Raw genomic sequence first — 18,604 nt, forward strand, 5'->3', positions numbered from 1 at the left:
GTGTGGACATAAATCTTTTTACACAGTCACACTGAAATCACCCGCCTCCCCATCTGGTGACAAAAAGCAAGTCCCTTTGCTAACTTAAAATGGAATAAGGGCTTATGGCGTTTTTAGAAACTCAAATATTTTAGCTGCAGTAGCGCAAAAGAAACTGGGAATCTGCTGCCAGGCTATCGGCTACCTGTGCAGACACAGCGAAAGCTCATGTGACGACATCAAAATAACGACAGCAGCGGAAGCAATGAGTAAAAGTAACCATGTGTTTGATATGTTGTTATTTAGATAAAAGAAATGCTGGCTCATTCAAGTTTGGAGTGGGAAAGTTTTAGCGACGTTCCCAACAGAAATGGAAAATTCTGAGGGGAAAAAGCATCGCAGTTAAAGGATACCCCACCAGTGCAAAAATACTCAGGAGGCACAGCAGGTCCTCTACTTAGCAGAAGGTCAGTGGTTCGATCCTCCAGTCTGCACTTCAAAGTGTCCTTGGATAAGACGCTGAACTCCAAATTGCTCCCAAAGCATCCATCAGAGTTTGAGTATGTTTGTGGTAATTAGAAGGTGCTTAAAGGCATAGAATAAAGCAGCGCATTGATGCAGCTAGTAGGGCCTTCGGTGCTCAGTTACAGTAGAAAACCACTGAATACAGTTAGATCTGTAACTTCTTAGACAATAACACGACTTCTGCAATTTTGTTTCTGTGCACCAGTGAAGTGGCTTTATTTGTCTGATTACTTTTTTAGCCTTTGAAAACACGTCTACGTCTAAAAGTGGCTGTGATTCCTAAACAGTTACTGCGGTATTTTTGTTCAATTTACTAAATTAAAGCTGAAAGTAGCTGCCTGGTTTAAAAACCACTGTGGTGGTGTACAGATGTAAAATTACAGAAATGTGTCTTTGTCTAAAAAGTTAGCAACGTAGCTGTAAATACCAGCCCATTAATTCAAAACTCCATCATGGGCGTTGTGTCCTACCAGTCCCAACTGTTTATCATGTATGTGTGTATATGTTGGTGACAGCCTGCACTGGAACAAATGATGTCCTGTTGAACAAACAATTTCTTGCGCTCATCTAACACAGGCATTCTACATAACAGACATTTTCATCTGAGGCAGTAGGCAAATACAGATTACTGATATTAAAGGATTTTATATTGTCTGTTCAATCAATATCTATTGGTTTGTTTGCAGCAGTTGTGACTTAATTTTGAAGCTGTTGGTAATTATGAAAACAATGAAGTCATAATGTTTTATGTTATGTTATGGTATGTATGTACCAACCATGACACACGACTTCTATATTTGCTTAGCAGCTATGAATGTCATCATTAGTAGCAGCCAGGGTTTCTGTCTCTGTGTTTGTTGGTTTTCTTATTTTGATAGTCTCTCATCCCATGTGTGTTACGTTCAGTTTTGCTTCCCTTGACTCATTAGTTGGATTCTGTTCAGCTGTGTTCCCCAGGCGTCTCCACTCTGCTCTTACCTCATGTGTATATTTAAGGTATGCGTTTCCTGTTTTCTGGGATGTTTTTTTTCTCCCTGGTTCTGTTTCTTGTTGGATTACTTAGGTTTGCTTTCAGTTCTACTCAGAAGTCCCGTATCCTGCATCCTTAGGTCCTAAACCTGCCTGCCCTGCTCCCCCACTTTCTACTCATGTGTCACTAAAGAGGTTCAGGTGAGCAGCCTACGAGTGGAGCCTCTATGTGCGGAGTTCCGCCTCAGGACATCCTTTACAGTACAGTATCCATCACCTGCTTCCCACTGCAGAAAACCCTGCAGCTGAAACCACTGCAGCTGCACATGAAGCCTGAAAGTATCAGGATATTAATACACCACTGATCCTTTTGGGAGGAGAACTCGTCTCACTACCTTCATCTGCATCTTAGACATTCCTTATCCACAGAGAACGAGCTGTGGAGGGACATAGGCAGAGTGTGGATCTGCTGACGGCAGCATTAGACATCACACTGCATTATTATTATGCAGAGAAACACAAACATTAGCATAACAAGCTTGTGTGTGTGTGTGTGTGTGTGTGTGTGTGTGTGTGTGTGTGTGTGTGTGTGTGTGTGTGTGTGTGTGTGTGTGTGTGTGTGTGTGTGTGTGTGTAAGTAGGTCATGTTCGGAACCTTCTTCATCCAAAAAGAAGACAAACACACCCAGAGCAGACCAATCAAGAATATGAAAGCAGACAGGAGAGCTCCCGTCTGAGACTCAAGAGAAAACAGTAGAAACAGACAGAAACATAACAGCACAATCACCTGCAGGAGAAAATTCCTTAGACTCTATAGTGGGGGCTGAAAATGTAAAGCTTATCCTGAGGGCAGTGCTAGGGAAAGGTCACTTTTATTAAAATCTTAAAAGGTTAAGAATTATCATGTTCTGCAACCCTAAAAAGAAACACCACGAGACAAAAGACTTTTACTTTGAAATTAGCTGCGAGATGAGCCGCAACAGTATTTCTTTATATGATCTGTAGCCCTCTCAAAAATATTTTTCTAGTATATTTTTTACTGCTGGCGACAAGATTGTGAAACTTTAATATCTACATCATGAATGAAATCTAAAGCAACAAAAGCTACCCTATAACACAGCTTAAAAAACAGACTCCTCAGACTCTTCACTTTATCTCCATTTCATCACTCACCTGTTAGTGCAGCCACCAGAGATCAAGGGTGTCAGATATCAATGTGAAGTTAAGCCGATGATGTACTCTTGTATTACTTCCCAAATTACACCTTTTCACTTCAGCTAGAGGCTAGAAAGCAATAAAAACACTACAGTAGGACAGTCGATGCAGCTAACTAAATAAAACAAAAGCAGTAAACCTCAGAGTCCTCGCCAGAGCACATCTATATATACCATTACCTGCTAAATCTAGTTGCCATAGGGCAGGAGGTGGGGTTTACCATGGACAGGTCACCAGTCAACTGCATGCATGGAGATGGAGACAAAATGCAAAACGCAAAAACATTCACAACTGCAGTCAATTTAGAATCAGCAGTTAACCTAGCATGCATGTATTTGGACTGTGGGAGGAGACCCACGAAGGGAGAACATCCACACGCCACAGAGAAAGGCCTCAGATAACTTAGAAACCATTATGGTGTCAGATTTAATATTTATTCAGGTGGAAATATCTCATTTGAATGAGAACAGACATTCAAATTTCTAGCCTCCTCACATTTTTAAAGGACACATGCATACCATGATGAGACATGCCAAGGTTTTGGCTATAGCTCTTTGGAAATCATCTTGTTGGTGCAAAAATGCTATTTCATGCTTGTCAAACTGGATAAATTCTAGTTTTTTTGCAACAGGCTGCTAGTAACAAAGTGCTTAAAGATATAATTTAAATTTGGTTCTTTGCTAAGATGAACCAGCACAAAAGTGGTTCGTCCCTTGACTTAGGCGTCTTTTTTATGCTTGAATGATTTGTAAGTCATTGTTTCTCTGAAAATGGTCAGGTTCAAAGACTGGACTGGAAATAAGAGGGGAAAGCAGCTAATGTCCAAAGAAAAACACAAAAAACTTAAAGAACTATTACTTGAGATCATTAAAAAAATTTACAAGCAAGTCTGGCTTCTTGGAAGCAACATATAAAAGAAAGAGGGGTGAGTCAAGACTTTTGCACAGTACTGCAGTCCACAGATTGTGGACACTGCCAAGAAAGGTTGATCTGCATAAATCAAACCAGACATGGTTGCAGTGGTAAAGGGAATCTACTGTGTGTGTTTTTGTCTCCTAAGCACACGATGCTCTGTGGTGATGAGCAGCAGCGTGCATGTAATCACAGCAGTCACGCTATCTATTATAAGAGGAATGTCAGAACAGCCAGGAAGCAGTCACAGAGTCAGTGGGCTTTACTCTCTTCTTATGTGATACACAGTTATGTCTATGAACCTTCATGTACTATATGGAACCCAAATGTTCATCTATACACTGAGATTTCTGAAACATATCTGAGCGAGCAATGGTAGTCAGTACAAGTCAGGCGTACAGTCCACTTTCATATGTTTGTGTGCATTCCCTTTTTTGCACGTAGTATAAATCCTGAGTGGAAATTCCGCCAATTAGAAATGAAAAAGTCAGTTTATCTGCCTGCTTTATGTAGGTACCAATTTTGAACACACTGTAGTGCTACCTGTAGTGAAGTTGTTGAAAACTGTGAGATGAAGCTATGCAAATTTCACACATTAATATCCCTCTTGTAGTTACCTGTAATAACTTTATTCGTGTCTTAAAATGATAAAAAAAAAAAAATCCAAATACAGTAAAACAATTGAATAAAAATGTGCACTTATGTGTACTGAAATAGCAATGCTAGAAACCAGCTCCAGACAATGAGTTGTGTACATAACCCTTCTTAAATATGTATAATAATCCTCTGATGAACAGCTGAGTCTTTCTCTTGGACAGTAACAGTTTTCAACCTTTTTTAGACAAAACTCAGCCTCAGTTGAAAGTGTGAATCCAGGTCATAACCTCCAGGTTCTCCCATAAACACCTAAGTGCCCACATAAACAACATTTCAGACAGAACTTAAAAAAAAAAAAAGCATCAAAGAACAAAGCGTCTCAATGAGGCGTTAAAACAGAAATAAACAGAATAAGAATTTCCTACCTCGACTCATGAAACTACTCCACATTACGTACAGGAAGACAGCTGTCTCACCTCCTCAGCCTCCTCCTCCTCTCCCTCTTTCCTATCATCTGCTCCCCTGATAACATAAAAAACTAACCAAGAGAAATCCCACACCAAACAGCGCAGACTCGCTGCCTGACTGTTTGTGTGAACGCGGAGAGACACGTGTGTGAGGGTAGAGGAGGGCGACCGACACACAGCGAGAAAGAGACAGAGTGCACAGTGTATGTGAATCACTGAGGTGATGATATTCATGGTGAACGGTGATGACAGCCCCTGTGTCTCAGTGGAAATCCCTCTTTCTCTCTCTCTGTCTGTCTCTCTCTGTGTCACCGGGTTGCTCGCTCGCTCGCAGTTTGTGGCATCATGACAAAAAAAAAAAAAAAAGGAAAGGAATAAATCAACAAATTATTTATCTACTGACCAACAACAGGGTTTGTCCTCTACTGTTTTCAAAAATATCATGTCCACGCAAACAGTTTCCAAAAAAAAAAAGTGTCCGCATAAGCAATTATCTCTGTCCACGTGCACGTACAAAACTGCAACTGAACGCCATCATGACCAGTGTTGGGCAAGTTACTTTGAAAAAGTAATTAATTATAGTTACTAGTTACTTCTTCAAAAAAGTAACTGAGTTAGTAACTGAGTTACAAGATTCTAAAAGTAATTAATTACTTGAATAGTAACTATTGTGTTACTTTAAAAAAAAAAAAAAACGTTTAACCATGGGGCCAGGGTGTAATTGGCAATTTTTAATTACTTTGCTTTTACTTCTATATTTCACCTTTAAAAACTATTTACTTTGCCTTGTTTGGTATCATCCTTTTCAGCACAACCTCACATGTCTGAATTTACAGTTATGTTTTCATTTTGACATTCTGTATTAACACAATTTATCTAAAATCAGAGAAAAAACATAAAATCCGAGTAGAAAAAAATTATATTTTTTACTGTAACAACCACAAACATGTTTATTGAATCATATTTTATAACTTTACATGCAAATATAAATTGTCAATTCTAAAATCATATGCACAAGTTTTGCAAACAACAAAGTTACTTGCACCCATTTGCCTTTTACTCTTTTTTTTATAACCATTTCAAACTATTTACAGAACAATCAGCTGTTCTGCATTCAATAAGACTCTAATTATTTGTGCCACTCCAAAAAATAATTTCTGTCCACTATAAAGGTGAACATCACAGCCTGATACCTGCAGGCCTGACGATCACTCCTCCTGTTTTCATTCAGCAATCCCCCTTAATTGTTCTGACACACAACACAAAACGATTCACATCATTACACACTATTCTATCTGTATTTATTATATTATACAATAATTATTATGTACTGTGGACCTACCACTGATAGAAAGCGCGACACAGGTTTGGTACATTGTAGATTGGGCGAAGCCAAAACTGACAGCAGTCAATAAACTAATCAGCTTTTAAGCTGTGTAGCCCAGCCATACTGCATGCATCAGCTTTATACTGGTCATACTAGTCTTTTACCAGTGTCTTAGCACCAACATGGTCATGAATTATTTTGGGTTAGTGGTCAAGGATATAGTCAGGGAGGCACAGATCATTGGTTCATAGCTGATCGTACCCGGTCGCTACTGCTGAGCCTGTTGTCATCACCATACAGCACTATGAGTGTGTGAATCCATCAGCAGGATCTATTCATACACTGCTGAATACATCAACACAAGACCACACATCAACACTTGCTCTACCCCTTTGCTGTCTAACAAACATGCACACACTGTTTCAATATGTGCCTATTAATAACTCTTTATTTCCCTGCTTATTATGAATGGGGTTTGAGCAGCACAACACTGTGACCTTTATTAGCCCAGGAGAGCTAATTAGAGCTAGCTTATTCACGCACACACAGTCAGATGACAAAAGGAAAAACTACGGCGCCCCGCAGGGGACATGGGAGAAGAAAAAAATGAAGACGGACTTTTGCGAGATCTCGCAAAACAAACTCGGGATCTCGCAAAAAGTTTCATACATCTCGAAAATTTTGGAGCACTTTTGCAAATATGTGATGTCTTGTAAACCGAGCAGATATATGACGTTTACACAGCTACATTCACGCCTCAAAATATCTTAAAAGTGTATTTTGTTACCCAGAAAGAGTAATATTACAACTAAGTAGCTGCCGCCATTGTTGGAATTCAACTTTTGCGAGATCTCGTAAAAAACAGAGGGTTGATTTTGACATTTTCACTGTACGTAAGAAGCATCCAATCAGAAACTCAGTTTTTACAATTACCAGGACTCTTTCCCTTTCACCCTTTTCTATAAACTCCAAACACAAAACCCACTTTTCAAAGTGCATTCACATGAATTCTGACTCCAAATAATCCCTATAAAATAGCTTTATCTTCTCTTAAAATCAAACATTCATTAAAAACAAACTCTACGGAGTATTCATAACCGCACCTCTTCGAGAAATGGAAAACGCAGTGCTTCCTTCACCCTTTCAGAACATCACCAAAATACATTTAGTTAAAGCAGTAAACAAATTAGAAACTTTCAACAAAAAGCACATGCACAGTGCTGCTGTTGTTTTCAGCAGCAACACTGCAGACATAGAGAAGAAAGAGGGAAGAGAAGAAAAGAATACCTTCTACAGGAAGAGAAGAGAAAAGACGTAAAGAATATGGAGGAGGCAAAGAGATCTGAAGAAAACAAGAAAGAAAGAGAGTGGAAGTAAAGGAAAGAAATGAAGGAGAGGAGTAAGGAAGAGAGGAGAGGAGCTGTAATATTGTAAATGTAATTAGTCTCATGTGAGTTAATCTCTTCATTTGTACTGAGAAAGTGGATCATGGGAATTCACTCATTTAATTAGCGAATTTGTGGGTGTATAAATGTGTCTTTGTGCGGGTACAAGTGTGTATGCTGCCTCCTGGTGGTCACTAATTGCCACTGACGCAAAAAAATATACTGTAAGTACACTCAGTACAGCACATCCACACTTCATGGTCTAAAAAGTCACGGCTCTCTTTCCCTTTAAGCTAAAAACACATTTTTTCCATTTGTGGTTTTGTTTTTCCTGAGCTTAACTGATGGGTTCAGTTTAAAATGTTCACTCGCCACTTAATTAGGTACACCTTGCTTGTCCTGGGGGCTTGTGTGGGAAAATCCCAGCAGATCAGCAGTTTCTGAGAAACTCAGACCAGCCCATCTGGCACCAAGGACTGTGTCACATTCAAAGTCAGTTAAAGCGGCTTTATCATCCATTTTGATGCTTCGGGTGAACTGCAGCAGGTCGTCTCAACCATGTACACATGCCTACATGACCTGTGGCCAGAGAGTGTATTTGTTTGCACACTGGTCACATACAGAAGGACTGACAATTTAAGTACTTTACACAGGAAAAGAGACAGACACTAGTGTATGTAGATGTAGATATACTAAAATCATTTTGTTGAGAAATAGGTGGATGAGGGTGTGACGTTTATCTTCTTTATCCAACAAGATCAAACTCTTCCTTAAGGAGGCAGGATATACAACAATGCAGTTTTGGCAGTGGAGGACTCCCCACAGCTGGTTCATTAAACATTAATGTAAACCATACAGGAATATAAAGCTGAGTGTGTGTTTAAGTTTGTTATTGAACATGCTCCAAATTGGAATTAGTATTGCACTTTGTCACTGCCTTGAAAGTGCAGACTTGTTGATCCAGAAAATGATTTGCCACAGGAGAAGTTCAAACCTGAGGGTTATTTTTTAATATTCCTTCTCTTCTGCTGACATAATGAGCCACTTTGGCACAACAGCTCATAAACAGTCCCATTAGTATTTTTTTGGTTTGAGATATTTGACTCTGTTTTCTGTATTTTTATTAGAAATCTGCAATGTGGAAATGTTTTTAATTTAGTAGACTTAATTTCACCTGACGAAGCTGAAAAGCAGCAGGTGACACACCCATGACTTCCATTTGGCTTCCTAGCTAATTTTATTAATATCAGGATCATGAATTTCCAATTATCCATGCATTATTCATGGATGATTCACCATCTTATGCAGTCCTCCTCCTCCTGTTATGTAATTCATGTTTTGAATTTTTACCCACATAGATTCTGTGCACATATTTAGTAGATTCTCTTCATTTTGTTGCAGTTTCTGTGGGTATTTCTTATTTTTTTGGCAGAAGTTATGATATAAGCTTTTACTCTACTCATGTATTATTACATGTCTTTGACAGAAAATGTTAATTGTGGTATTTCATCTTTTCCTGGTTTGTAATAATATCATCAAATGTCCTGACCAAGTTTTACCTGCATCATTACATACAGGCTTCTCTCCGGGCAGAACTGGAATCACTTAGCACTACTACATTTTACTATATTTATTCATTTAATTTCATTTCCATAACTTGATAGTCATGAGTCAGTAATAGCAACCCAGTAAATAGACAGAACCGATAGAGTCAGTCAGACTCAGTACTTATTTCTTGAGTGCAAGCCTTGTTGTGTAGCATTTTTAAACTATTGTGATACTTCTACTTGAGTAAAGTGTCTGGGTAATTCTCAGATTGGTGAGTAATAACTTTGTCCTTCCGTTACTGACAGTTTGTAACTTTGGAGCACTTCTGAGGTCTACTCTTCGTGCAAGGAGAAGAAAAACAGAAAAGAAAATGACAAACTTGACTCTATGGACCCGGCGTCTTCGGACAACCAGCCGAATGATGATCTAGAAACAAAATAATCTGCTCTTCTGATTTACAGCAGTTTTATATGGAAGCCATCCTCTCTGGAGCTCACTGATAGCAGCAAATGCCCTCCTGCAGCACAATGATTGTGATGTCATCCGACCTGACTGCTGATAGGCTGCTCAGCCAGGTCACTGTCACACACCGCACACACTCACAAATACACACTTAGCCTGGCCTGGAGGAGCACTGAGTTCAGGCCAAAGAGCTTTTCATCGTTGAGTGAGAATCACGTAATGGAGAGAGAGAAAGAGAGCACGACATGATCATTCAGGCTGAGTGTGTGTGTGTGTCCAATAGAGAGAGATTTAATCTTTAATCAGCGTTATTGTACCCTGCACACTGATATGGACACACAGTATATAATTACATCTGCTGCACTCGCACACACACAGGTGTCAGTGGGTGTATGTTTCTCGCTCCACTCGACACTACAGCACACTTTTACAAGTGTCCTGCGTCTTTGTGTTTTCAGCAACAAACTGGAACAGTCCGACAGGAAGAGTCACACAAAGATGCCGTGACAGCAGCTCTGCGTGGAGACTAAATGTATTAGTCTCCACGCAGACGTCCAAACGTTCACAATGCATTTGAGAGATGTCGGGGTGGATTCGAAGCGGTGCCATGTCCCAGTTTAATGACCTGCTGCTGGCTGCTCCACTTTAACTCCTTTACATCTTACAACACGTTCTCGCTCTGCTGACCAGCAGCTTGACTTTAAAGAAGCGGGGCTTAACCTCTGAGGAAGCTCCGAAGCTGTTCCAGTCTCCTCCGATCAAACAGCTAAATGGGGTCGAGGCATGTGAGCTGTAACTTCACCAGCAGAAGGCGCTGCGAGAAATGCTGCTATTGTTCTGTTATAAAGAATTCAAATGCTTTTGATATATTTACTGGAATTAATATGTTAAGGGTTTGATCTTTATATTCAGACTAACAATTTAGGATCCTGTACATCAGGGGTCGGCAACCTTTCTGGTGATGAGTGCCATCTAAAATTTCCTTAGAAGTCAGTGTGCCATATGATTGCATTAGCAATAAATTTAATAATGCTCTATATGAACAGTTACACACTATATAGAAGAACTTCATAGCACTATATTTGTTCGTAGATGTTGGCAGCTATCAGCGAATAGTTATCAGCTATTTTGAAACAAAAAAAAGACACTTTTTATCCATAACAGCAAATGAACTGTACAACAGAAAATGCAAACGCTATTTATGGTCTCCTTACAACAATGATAAGAAAAATAAACTGGGCCAATATGGCATTTTTGTTAATACAGGGATACACATGTTAATGTGATCTCTGGTCTCCCACTCAGAGACACAGGTCTCCGAGTGTCCAGCTTTCAGACGGCTACCTGAGGACTCATGTGAGAGAAGATCTGCTCACACAGATATGTAGAGCCAAATACTGTCAATAAGGCCTCTGCAATGTTCTGAAGACAGTTCAACTTGTCAGGTAGTGATGTCCAGCAGGTGAAAATGCAAGCTCCATGAACACGCACAGCTGTGGATTCCAGCTGCTTCGATGTTGCATTAACTGGCATTAACTCAGCCAGTTAATGCGAGACAAATCTAACTGCTCATTAAACCTTTCTGGTTTGATCAGAAAAGGAAACATTGGTACAAACACCTGAAAGTCCCGAAAACACATTGTGAATTCTGTCTTGAGTCTACGGATGTATCCGTGTATTTCTGTGGTGCTGATGCTGTGCTGAGCAGAAAGCTCCTGAAGCATCGGAATGTGGAAAGCTAACAACGTCCCTCTCACCAGTAGGCTAAGTTATTTTTAGCCAATTACAAGTTGAATCTGGTACTTGGGGTTGTTAGTTAAGATACCGTCATTAAGAAGCAGCACAACTAATGTGTCTGTGCGAGCTAATTTGCGATGTGCACCGCTGGTGTGGCCATTTATTTTTTAATGCACCTTCTCAGATTAACTCACTGTGTGTCGTGCCCAGAGCTGGACTGGGACAGAAAATTGGCCCGGGCATTTTGACTAGAGACCGGCCCACCAGGTATTATAGGAAAAGCCATAAAGCCTTTGAATGAAAACAAACGCTGTTGTGACAGTGATGTACAGTCTTGTTGGTATATGTATGATTTCTATACATTTTACATCAGATAAAAACTTTGGTTGTAAGCTTCAGATAATTATTTAATAACAGCGAGACATTTTAAATGAAAATAAGAAAGTATTTCTTTGTGCCCCCCTCTCCCTGTTAATGCCCTACATGCCCCCCTGGCAACACTTTGCTAGACCCGCCCCTGCACAGTTACCAGCTGTCAGCTACCTAAAAAAGGATCCTGGTGTTATTTGTCTCTCAGAAACAGTTCATAACTTCCCTTCAACTCATTCATGTCACCTAAAAGGTAAACCTGTTTCTCCATCACCTGTTCAGCTCTGATGATCCAGTAAGGACATCTCCTGGTTTCATCTGCATGTTTCCCTCTCACCACATATCCAAACCGATATCATGACCAACAGCTTTACAGCTGTGGCTCCAGCAAACATCAGCTGATACTAGAGATTAATATAAAATAAATTCTAACAACAGCTGATCAAGCTTAAACGTGCTGCTGTTGTTTAGCGCAATATCCGCTGGTTTCCTCTTTCTGGCGCAAAGTGGGCGATAAACAAACAAGAGAGAAAAGCCGATCAGCTGATCATTGATCAGTTTCATGATTGAAGTAGAAACGGGAGAGGCAGGAGGAGAGAATGAGAGAAGAAGAGGCAGCTGTGCAGCGTAAAGGCAGAATAAATCCAGCTTTGTGTCTTTTTTTCATTCTAGCTGAAGTACGGGACAAGCTGTTCCTTTTCACCTCAATACGAAACGTGTAATATTTTCTCTGAATACGGGACGATTCCGTCTTTTTACAGGACGGTTGGCAACTCTACTAACTTATGAATAAAATAAAGTTCATGCTAGCTAGTACGCAGTACGAGTTATTGTAACTGACAGTAAAAAGTCAGCACAACGAAAATAAACTCCACCTAAACTTGGTTTATATCTGACCCAGATAGACTGCAGGTCATAACTTCTTACCTGAAGTTCAGCTCACCTGACACTCGGACCGGCGGCTGCCTCGGGTCTCTCCTCCTGCCTCCCCTTTCTCTCATCCACCCGCTGGCCTCCACCACTTGCTAATGTTACTGAATCTGTGGAAGCTACGCCATAGCCACCACCAAACAACTGGGTTATTTTTATACACCGGCCAGCATCTGGCCAATCCACCACCTTTGATTGTTTATACCGTTACAAAAAAATAAATAAAAAAATCATCGGGCCACCGAGCAAATGCCCGGTAAGCCCGATGGCCAGTTCAGCTATGGCCGTGCCATTAGTTATCCCTTCGTGTGTCAGCTGTGGCACGCGTGCCTAGGGTTGCCGATCCCTGCTGTACATTATCCACATTCTGTATCATATTCCATCAATACTTTACACAGAACACTTACACTGTATTGTATGACCTCATAATTTGTATTAATAGTTGACTTAGATATTCTTAAACCTCTTACAGATTTTTTAATGTTGTGGTTTTAATAAGGATTTTAAAATTCTGAATTTACATCTTTTCAGTCTAAAGACGATTGCTTTCAATTTGGGACCCAGCAATACTAAGACTAAACCAAACCATTAAATCATTTTATTTTATTTAAAAATGTTGAGGTATTCATATATATTAATTTCTATTTTAACTATAAGACAAGTCGGGCAATTACAAAAGTCACTGAGAGCTACTGGGAACCGTCACGAACTGCTCTGTTGAATTATAATCAATTTAACAGAGATATTTTAGAGTGAATGGACTCACAGCCTATACAACAGCAGCCACAGCATAGCTCACAATGCTGACATAACTAGCAGATGCTGAGGCGGAGCTAAACATACAGAGGCTGCGTAAAAAACTGCAGTGATGATGTCACTTGCGGGTTCAGTTTATCCTGTCAGACCTCAATCTCCAATCTAGCATTCACACACAGACACACACACACACACACACACACACACACACACACACACACACACACACACACACACACACACACCACAGTGTAACCTCTCCCAGGGGGCAGCAGCTGTTGATGATGATGAGCCAAAGTCACGCTTGCTCAGCAGACAGCAGTCAGACTTTACAAATTAACGTCCCGTTTAGCTCTTAATGCCCCTCTGGGTATCCTGACAACTGGCATGATGGTTGGCATGGGAGTGCAAAGTACAGACTAGTTATTTCCTCTCACGCAGGACACGAATCACCTGACTGTCAGTTTATGACTGAAAATGTGAGGCAAAACAAGATGTCGCCCTGGTCCTACCTGCAGTCGTGCTGGAAGGAGCGCTGAGGCCTGAACTTAAGCCGGGAGTCGGAGTTAGTCCTGCAGGCTGAAAACTGAGCCCTGTGACCTGGGGAAGAGACCTGGACTGGGCCCCTACTCATATCAAAGACATCAAAGACCCATTAGAACATATAAAGAGCCGACAATAAGAAGAATCTCTGCTGCTGCTATACTTGATTATTATTTAGTTTCCTTTCCATTCAAATCTTTGTTTGGATCTCGGGGAACACAATTAACAGTTATTTAACTAATCGTACGATTTTTACATGCGCTCATGCAGACGCTGCTGTGATACGACAGTCACATGACAAACCTGCTGCCTGCTGCCTGTTGTCTCCAGCCTGCAGCTGTCTCACTCTCCGGAGGTGAGACCTGCCATTGTAGTGCAGCTGGGCCTGAGCAGCAGAGGTCAGCTGCAGGTTGCACACCTCACACAGCGAGTACGTCCCGCTCTGACCTGAAAAGAAAAGCAGGGACGAGAGGAGAAAACTACATCGTTTGCCTTGAGTTGCAGAGGTATACTGTGCTGCCGGTCACTTAACAAGTCAGTCACCTGAGGATGTAGCGTGTGGGACAGAGAGACTGATGGACGTAGGTGTGGGCGTGTCCATCAGCTCTTGACACATCCCTCCAAAGCCAAAGATGTAACCACTGTCCAGGAACTGAGAGGGGCTGAGAGGAGTCTTCATCCCTGCAGACGAGAAGAGAGAGAAACACAAATTATTTAATTATTAGGAGATAATTCTCCCAAAAGTTGCATTAAGGTTTAAAATAACTAAACACCAAAGACATCTACTTTTTCATTTTAACTTGAATGAGCTTTGACACTTTGAATTGAAGAGCTGACCATCAGAAAAACCCTTATGATACAGGTTTTGTTGACCTGAACATGAGCTAAGCATGTGCTATAAAATAATATATAAAACTATAAAACAGCGGTGCAAAAAGGTTAGGGTTATTTTAATTTGCCTACATCAGGAGTCAGTGTGCCAGCTCCAAAGGTTTACCAGCTCTGTAAGGAGTCACTCTCAATTAAATAAGTTGCAAATCCACTCAGATGACATTCAAAGAAACTGAAACTTGAATTTCCTAATCACACCAGTTAATATGTGTTACTAGAAGAGATTATCTTAAAGACACTAGCAAAGAAATAAAGAGAAACGTCACAAAATAGCACTGAAGTGATTCAACATAGCAGCTCTGCCTGCAGCGCCAGCGTGAAGGTGACACCAAACATCGGGATGTCTTAAACAGGAAGACTCACTGAGGGACGGACGGGTGGACGGACAGACACGAGTGAAACAAAGCGCGAAGCATCAAACGCTCACAGGGAAAGTGATGAAGTAATGACTAAAAGGAGAGAGAGGAAGCATGACATATGTGTGTGTGTAGGTCAAACCATGACTGCGTCCATCTGCTGTCCTGGCAGCGCTGCCAAGTCACATGACCTCCAATAAAACACACACACCCTCTCATTTAGTTTGGTTTACTGCCACAATGTACATTACTCATATAAATACAGGGACACGATCATTACGGCACTAACTCAAGGTCTACTTCCCTCTACTATCGATACTCGATTTCGTCTGTGTGCACAGCGGCACAAAATAACTCATTATGCTTGAGTGAAACTATAGTTTCTGCACATAAAAAACATAAAATTTTTACAAAAAAATGTGTGAAACAGTGCTGACAATCTTTTTTTCATGTGAATTTGTGACAGGTTACATTACATTCATATAGTCTGAGCCATTGTGAAGTTTAAATTACTGAAATCTGACTTAAATAATGTTAGGAAAGGTATTTGGTGTTTGCAGCTCGAGGAATAAAAGTAAAGGCCCTGCTCATCCCATTCCATTTTATTTATGTAGCGTGAAATCACAACAGAAAGGGCCTCAAGTGGCTTTATATTTTAAGGTAAAAACCATACAATAACACAGAGAAAACTCTACCAATCAAACAACCTCCTTTGAGCAAGCACTTGGTGAAAGTGGCAGGGAAAAACTCCCTTTCAACAGGAAGAAACTGCTGTCAGAATCAAGCTGTTCTACTTCTTCTTTTTTCTCTAGTTTCAGTCACCTGCTGCGTTGCTCATCTGCCTCTCCTGTGACTAGAAGGCTTGTTCTTGAACCCCCTCCTCAACTTTTCAACTGCCTGCTTGTTGACTGTTCTGCATCCCAAAGTGAGGAGCTGGGTATGCTGCTCTGCCTTGGCTCATAAGTCTGTCTATTTGAGCCTTTTGGGTTCTTTTGCTTTGCCCATTTCAGCCTGCCATTGTGCCGTTAGCTCCATGGGATTTCTGTGAGGTTGGCCACTAGAACAGGTGTGGCCTGAGACTAGCTGGAGTGATCTCTGGTGGAAGACAGTTTTAGATCTAGCTCAGTCTGCATCGGACAGGAGCGTAGCTTGAAACATCTCCCTTAGTTTTACTTTCCAGATTTTTCTTTGTTAATTCGTCATGCACAGTTTCCCTGTGTCTTGTTAGACACAGAGACTGAGGCTCACTGGTAATGCAGAATTTAGCGCTGTAAAGGTAAATAGAGACTAACACTCTAATGTGTAAGGCAGAGACACAAAACAACCCATGTCACGGTTCAGTTATCAGGAGACACTTCCTGTCTCGCTCCCTCTTCCAGCTGGTTGTTAGTGGTGGACTTTATGTTCTGCAGACAGCTGGTTAATCTGCCACTGTGATGAATTAGCTTCAAAAATGTGCGCGCGCGTGCACACACACACACATACTCACACACAGAGCGAGAGAGCCAGCTCATGCTGACATCAGCTTCAGCAAGGGAAGGATTAAATATATCTGCTCTATTGAGCTGGGAGTTACACACACACTCTCACACACAGGTAACTACATGCACACATCTTCACTCTCACACACACAAACGCACAAAGTAAGACGCAGACAGAGAAAGACTAAGTCAGTGAACTGAGAGTTCAAGATCCAAATGAAATGTGTGTTTAGCTTCTCAGTTGTAGAGTGTGTGTGTGTGTGTGTGTGTGTGTGTGTGTGTGTGTGTGTGTGTGTGTGTGTGTGTGTGTGTGTGTGTGTGTGTGTGTGTGTGTGTCTAATCCAGGCTGACCAGGCAGTCAGTAATCAGAGAGGCCAGCTGTGGGTTATAATCTCATACATACATAAGCACACACACACACTGACACTGGTCAAGCAACAATGTAATTCGTGACTGATGAGGAAAAGTAGAAATATGTTCAGGTAGAGCTTCTCACCAACCTGGAAAAGACTTCAAAGAAACACCTGACTGAGTTTCAGCCTCATCTGCATGTCCTTAATGTTGCGGTGAAATGCAGTCCATCATCTCTGTCAGTGTGTGAATCTCAGACTGTGACTGCTAAATCCAGAAGTGCAAGACCATAATGAATGTCGAGAACTGAATACTAAACTCAAAGATGGCACCTACTCATTTGAATTAAAAGTGTTCAGCTGATGGCAACCCCCCGCCTGCCCCCTCGCTTCCATACTGTGCAGCCCACTGAGCATCACTGACCTAACAGACATCATAACACTCAGCCTTTAACTTTACATTGGGATGAAGCAGACCAAATAAAGCTCCAGTTAGAGCTATAATACCGCTATGGATTAAAAAGATAGATACAAAAACATAATAATCAGCCTTCTTTGCAGTTGGAGGTGTCAACAGTTTTACACACCCTTTTTACAACAGTGCTCTATGGGAATAACGCCATTAGGGCCGCTGGGGCTTCTTCTATTCTACCAGTGGTCACACTTTTAACATGAGTGGCCACTGTTAGAAATAGGGATGGGTATCGTTTAGGTTTTATCCGATACCGGTGCCAAATCGGTACTTTTGAAACGGTGCCGGTGCTCAAACCGGTGCTTAAAGAATGGAGAACACAAAATTGGTCCAAGAACCTCTCATGTTCAGCTGTTTTTTTGTAAAAAGATAACAATGTTAGCCTTTTCTGCAGCTATGGGGCATATATGGTATCACTCTTGGCTGGAAGCAGTGCTTAAACAATGGAAAAAACACAAACTTTGTCCAAAACCTCTCATGTTTAACTGTTTTCCACTTTTTCTTTGGTCATTTTAGCCTTTTTGGCCAGGGTGAAGGGAGTATCTGCCATCAAACAAGAAGACAGCTGCATGTAGCTATGATGATGTTTGCTAGTTCACCTTACGTGCATTAATGTAATAACGTGGTTAACCTACTCAACGTCAATCACACAAGAACAACATTAAGCTACTCACGCAGAGTAGAACGGCTGCTGCTGCCATCAAATACGGTGCATTTCTCGGCTTTTAAAAAAAACGCTATGCCTCGCCAGGTGTTTCATCAGATTTGAGGTGTTACCTCCTTTGACAGTATCACAGTATCAGCTTAAAGCACTTGTTGCAGGCTGCTGAGTTTGCATATTTTGCTGTGAAGTACAGCCAGACTTTTAACGCTTCGCCTTGGACATTTTTAATCCGTAGCTCTGCTCTAACAGAACGTACGTACCTGGCCCCGCCTACTATCCTCGGAAACGTAAAACAATTGGCTAAAAGTGTATCACAGCTCAGGAAAAAAAAAGCACCGAAATAAAGCACCGAAATGTGCGCTGCTTTTCGGTCTGGTTACTACCGTTTATGTCAGAACCGGTGCCATGATGGCACCGGACACCGGTACCCATCCCTAGTTAGAAACATGAACAAAGTGACATTAATGAGCGCAAGTAGGTGTCTGTCTACACTAGTCATGCCAAGAAGCTAAATCCAGTCGGCCCTTCATAGCTTTTTAAAACACCCCTTTATGTTTAAATCTGGTTACAAGTAAAAGGTGACAAGTTACATTCTCAGGACGTGGAAAGATTCCTAGAAAAGTCTAAAACTGGTTTGAATTGGAACGCTTCACCTCATCGATGCTTAAA

The 18,604-nt window shown here is 41.1% G+C and overlaps 1 protein-coding gene across 1 annotated transcript in view; it reads right to left on the minus strand.

The window, feature by feature from the left end:
* The window catches only part of znf385b (zinc finger protein 385B), a 33,653-nt gene extending 15,430 nt beyond the window's left edge, over positions 1 to 18,223 (minus strand). The window contains 4 exon segments of the mRNA XM_026144659.1: positions 13,691 to 13,804; positions 14,025 to 14,168; positions 14,265 to 14,402; positions 18,196 to 18,223. Of these exon segments, the coding sequence (XP_026000444.1) occupies positions 13,691 to 13,804; positions 14,025 to 14,168; positions 14,265 to 14,400 (394 nt within the window). The 5' untranslated portion in view covers positions 14,401 to 14,402; positions 18,196 to 18,223.
* Positions 18,224 to 18,604: the final 381 nt, after the last annotated feature.

The sequence above is a fragment of the Astatotilapia calliptera genome, chromosome 16 (assembly GCF_900246225.1).
Source record: "Astatotilapia calliptera chromosome 16, fAstCal1.2, whole genome shotgun sequence".
Taxonomy (NCBI): Eukaryota; Metazoa; Chordata; class Actinopteri; order Cichliformes; family Cichlidae; genus Astatotilapia; species Astatotilapia calliptera.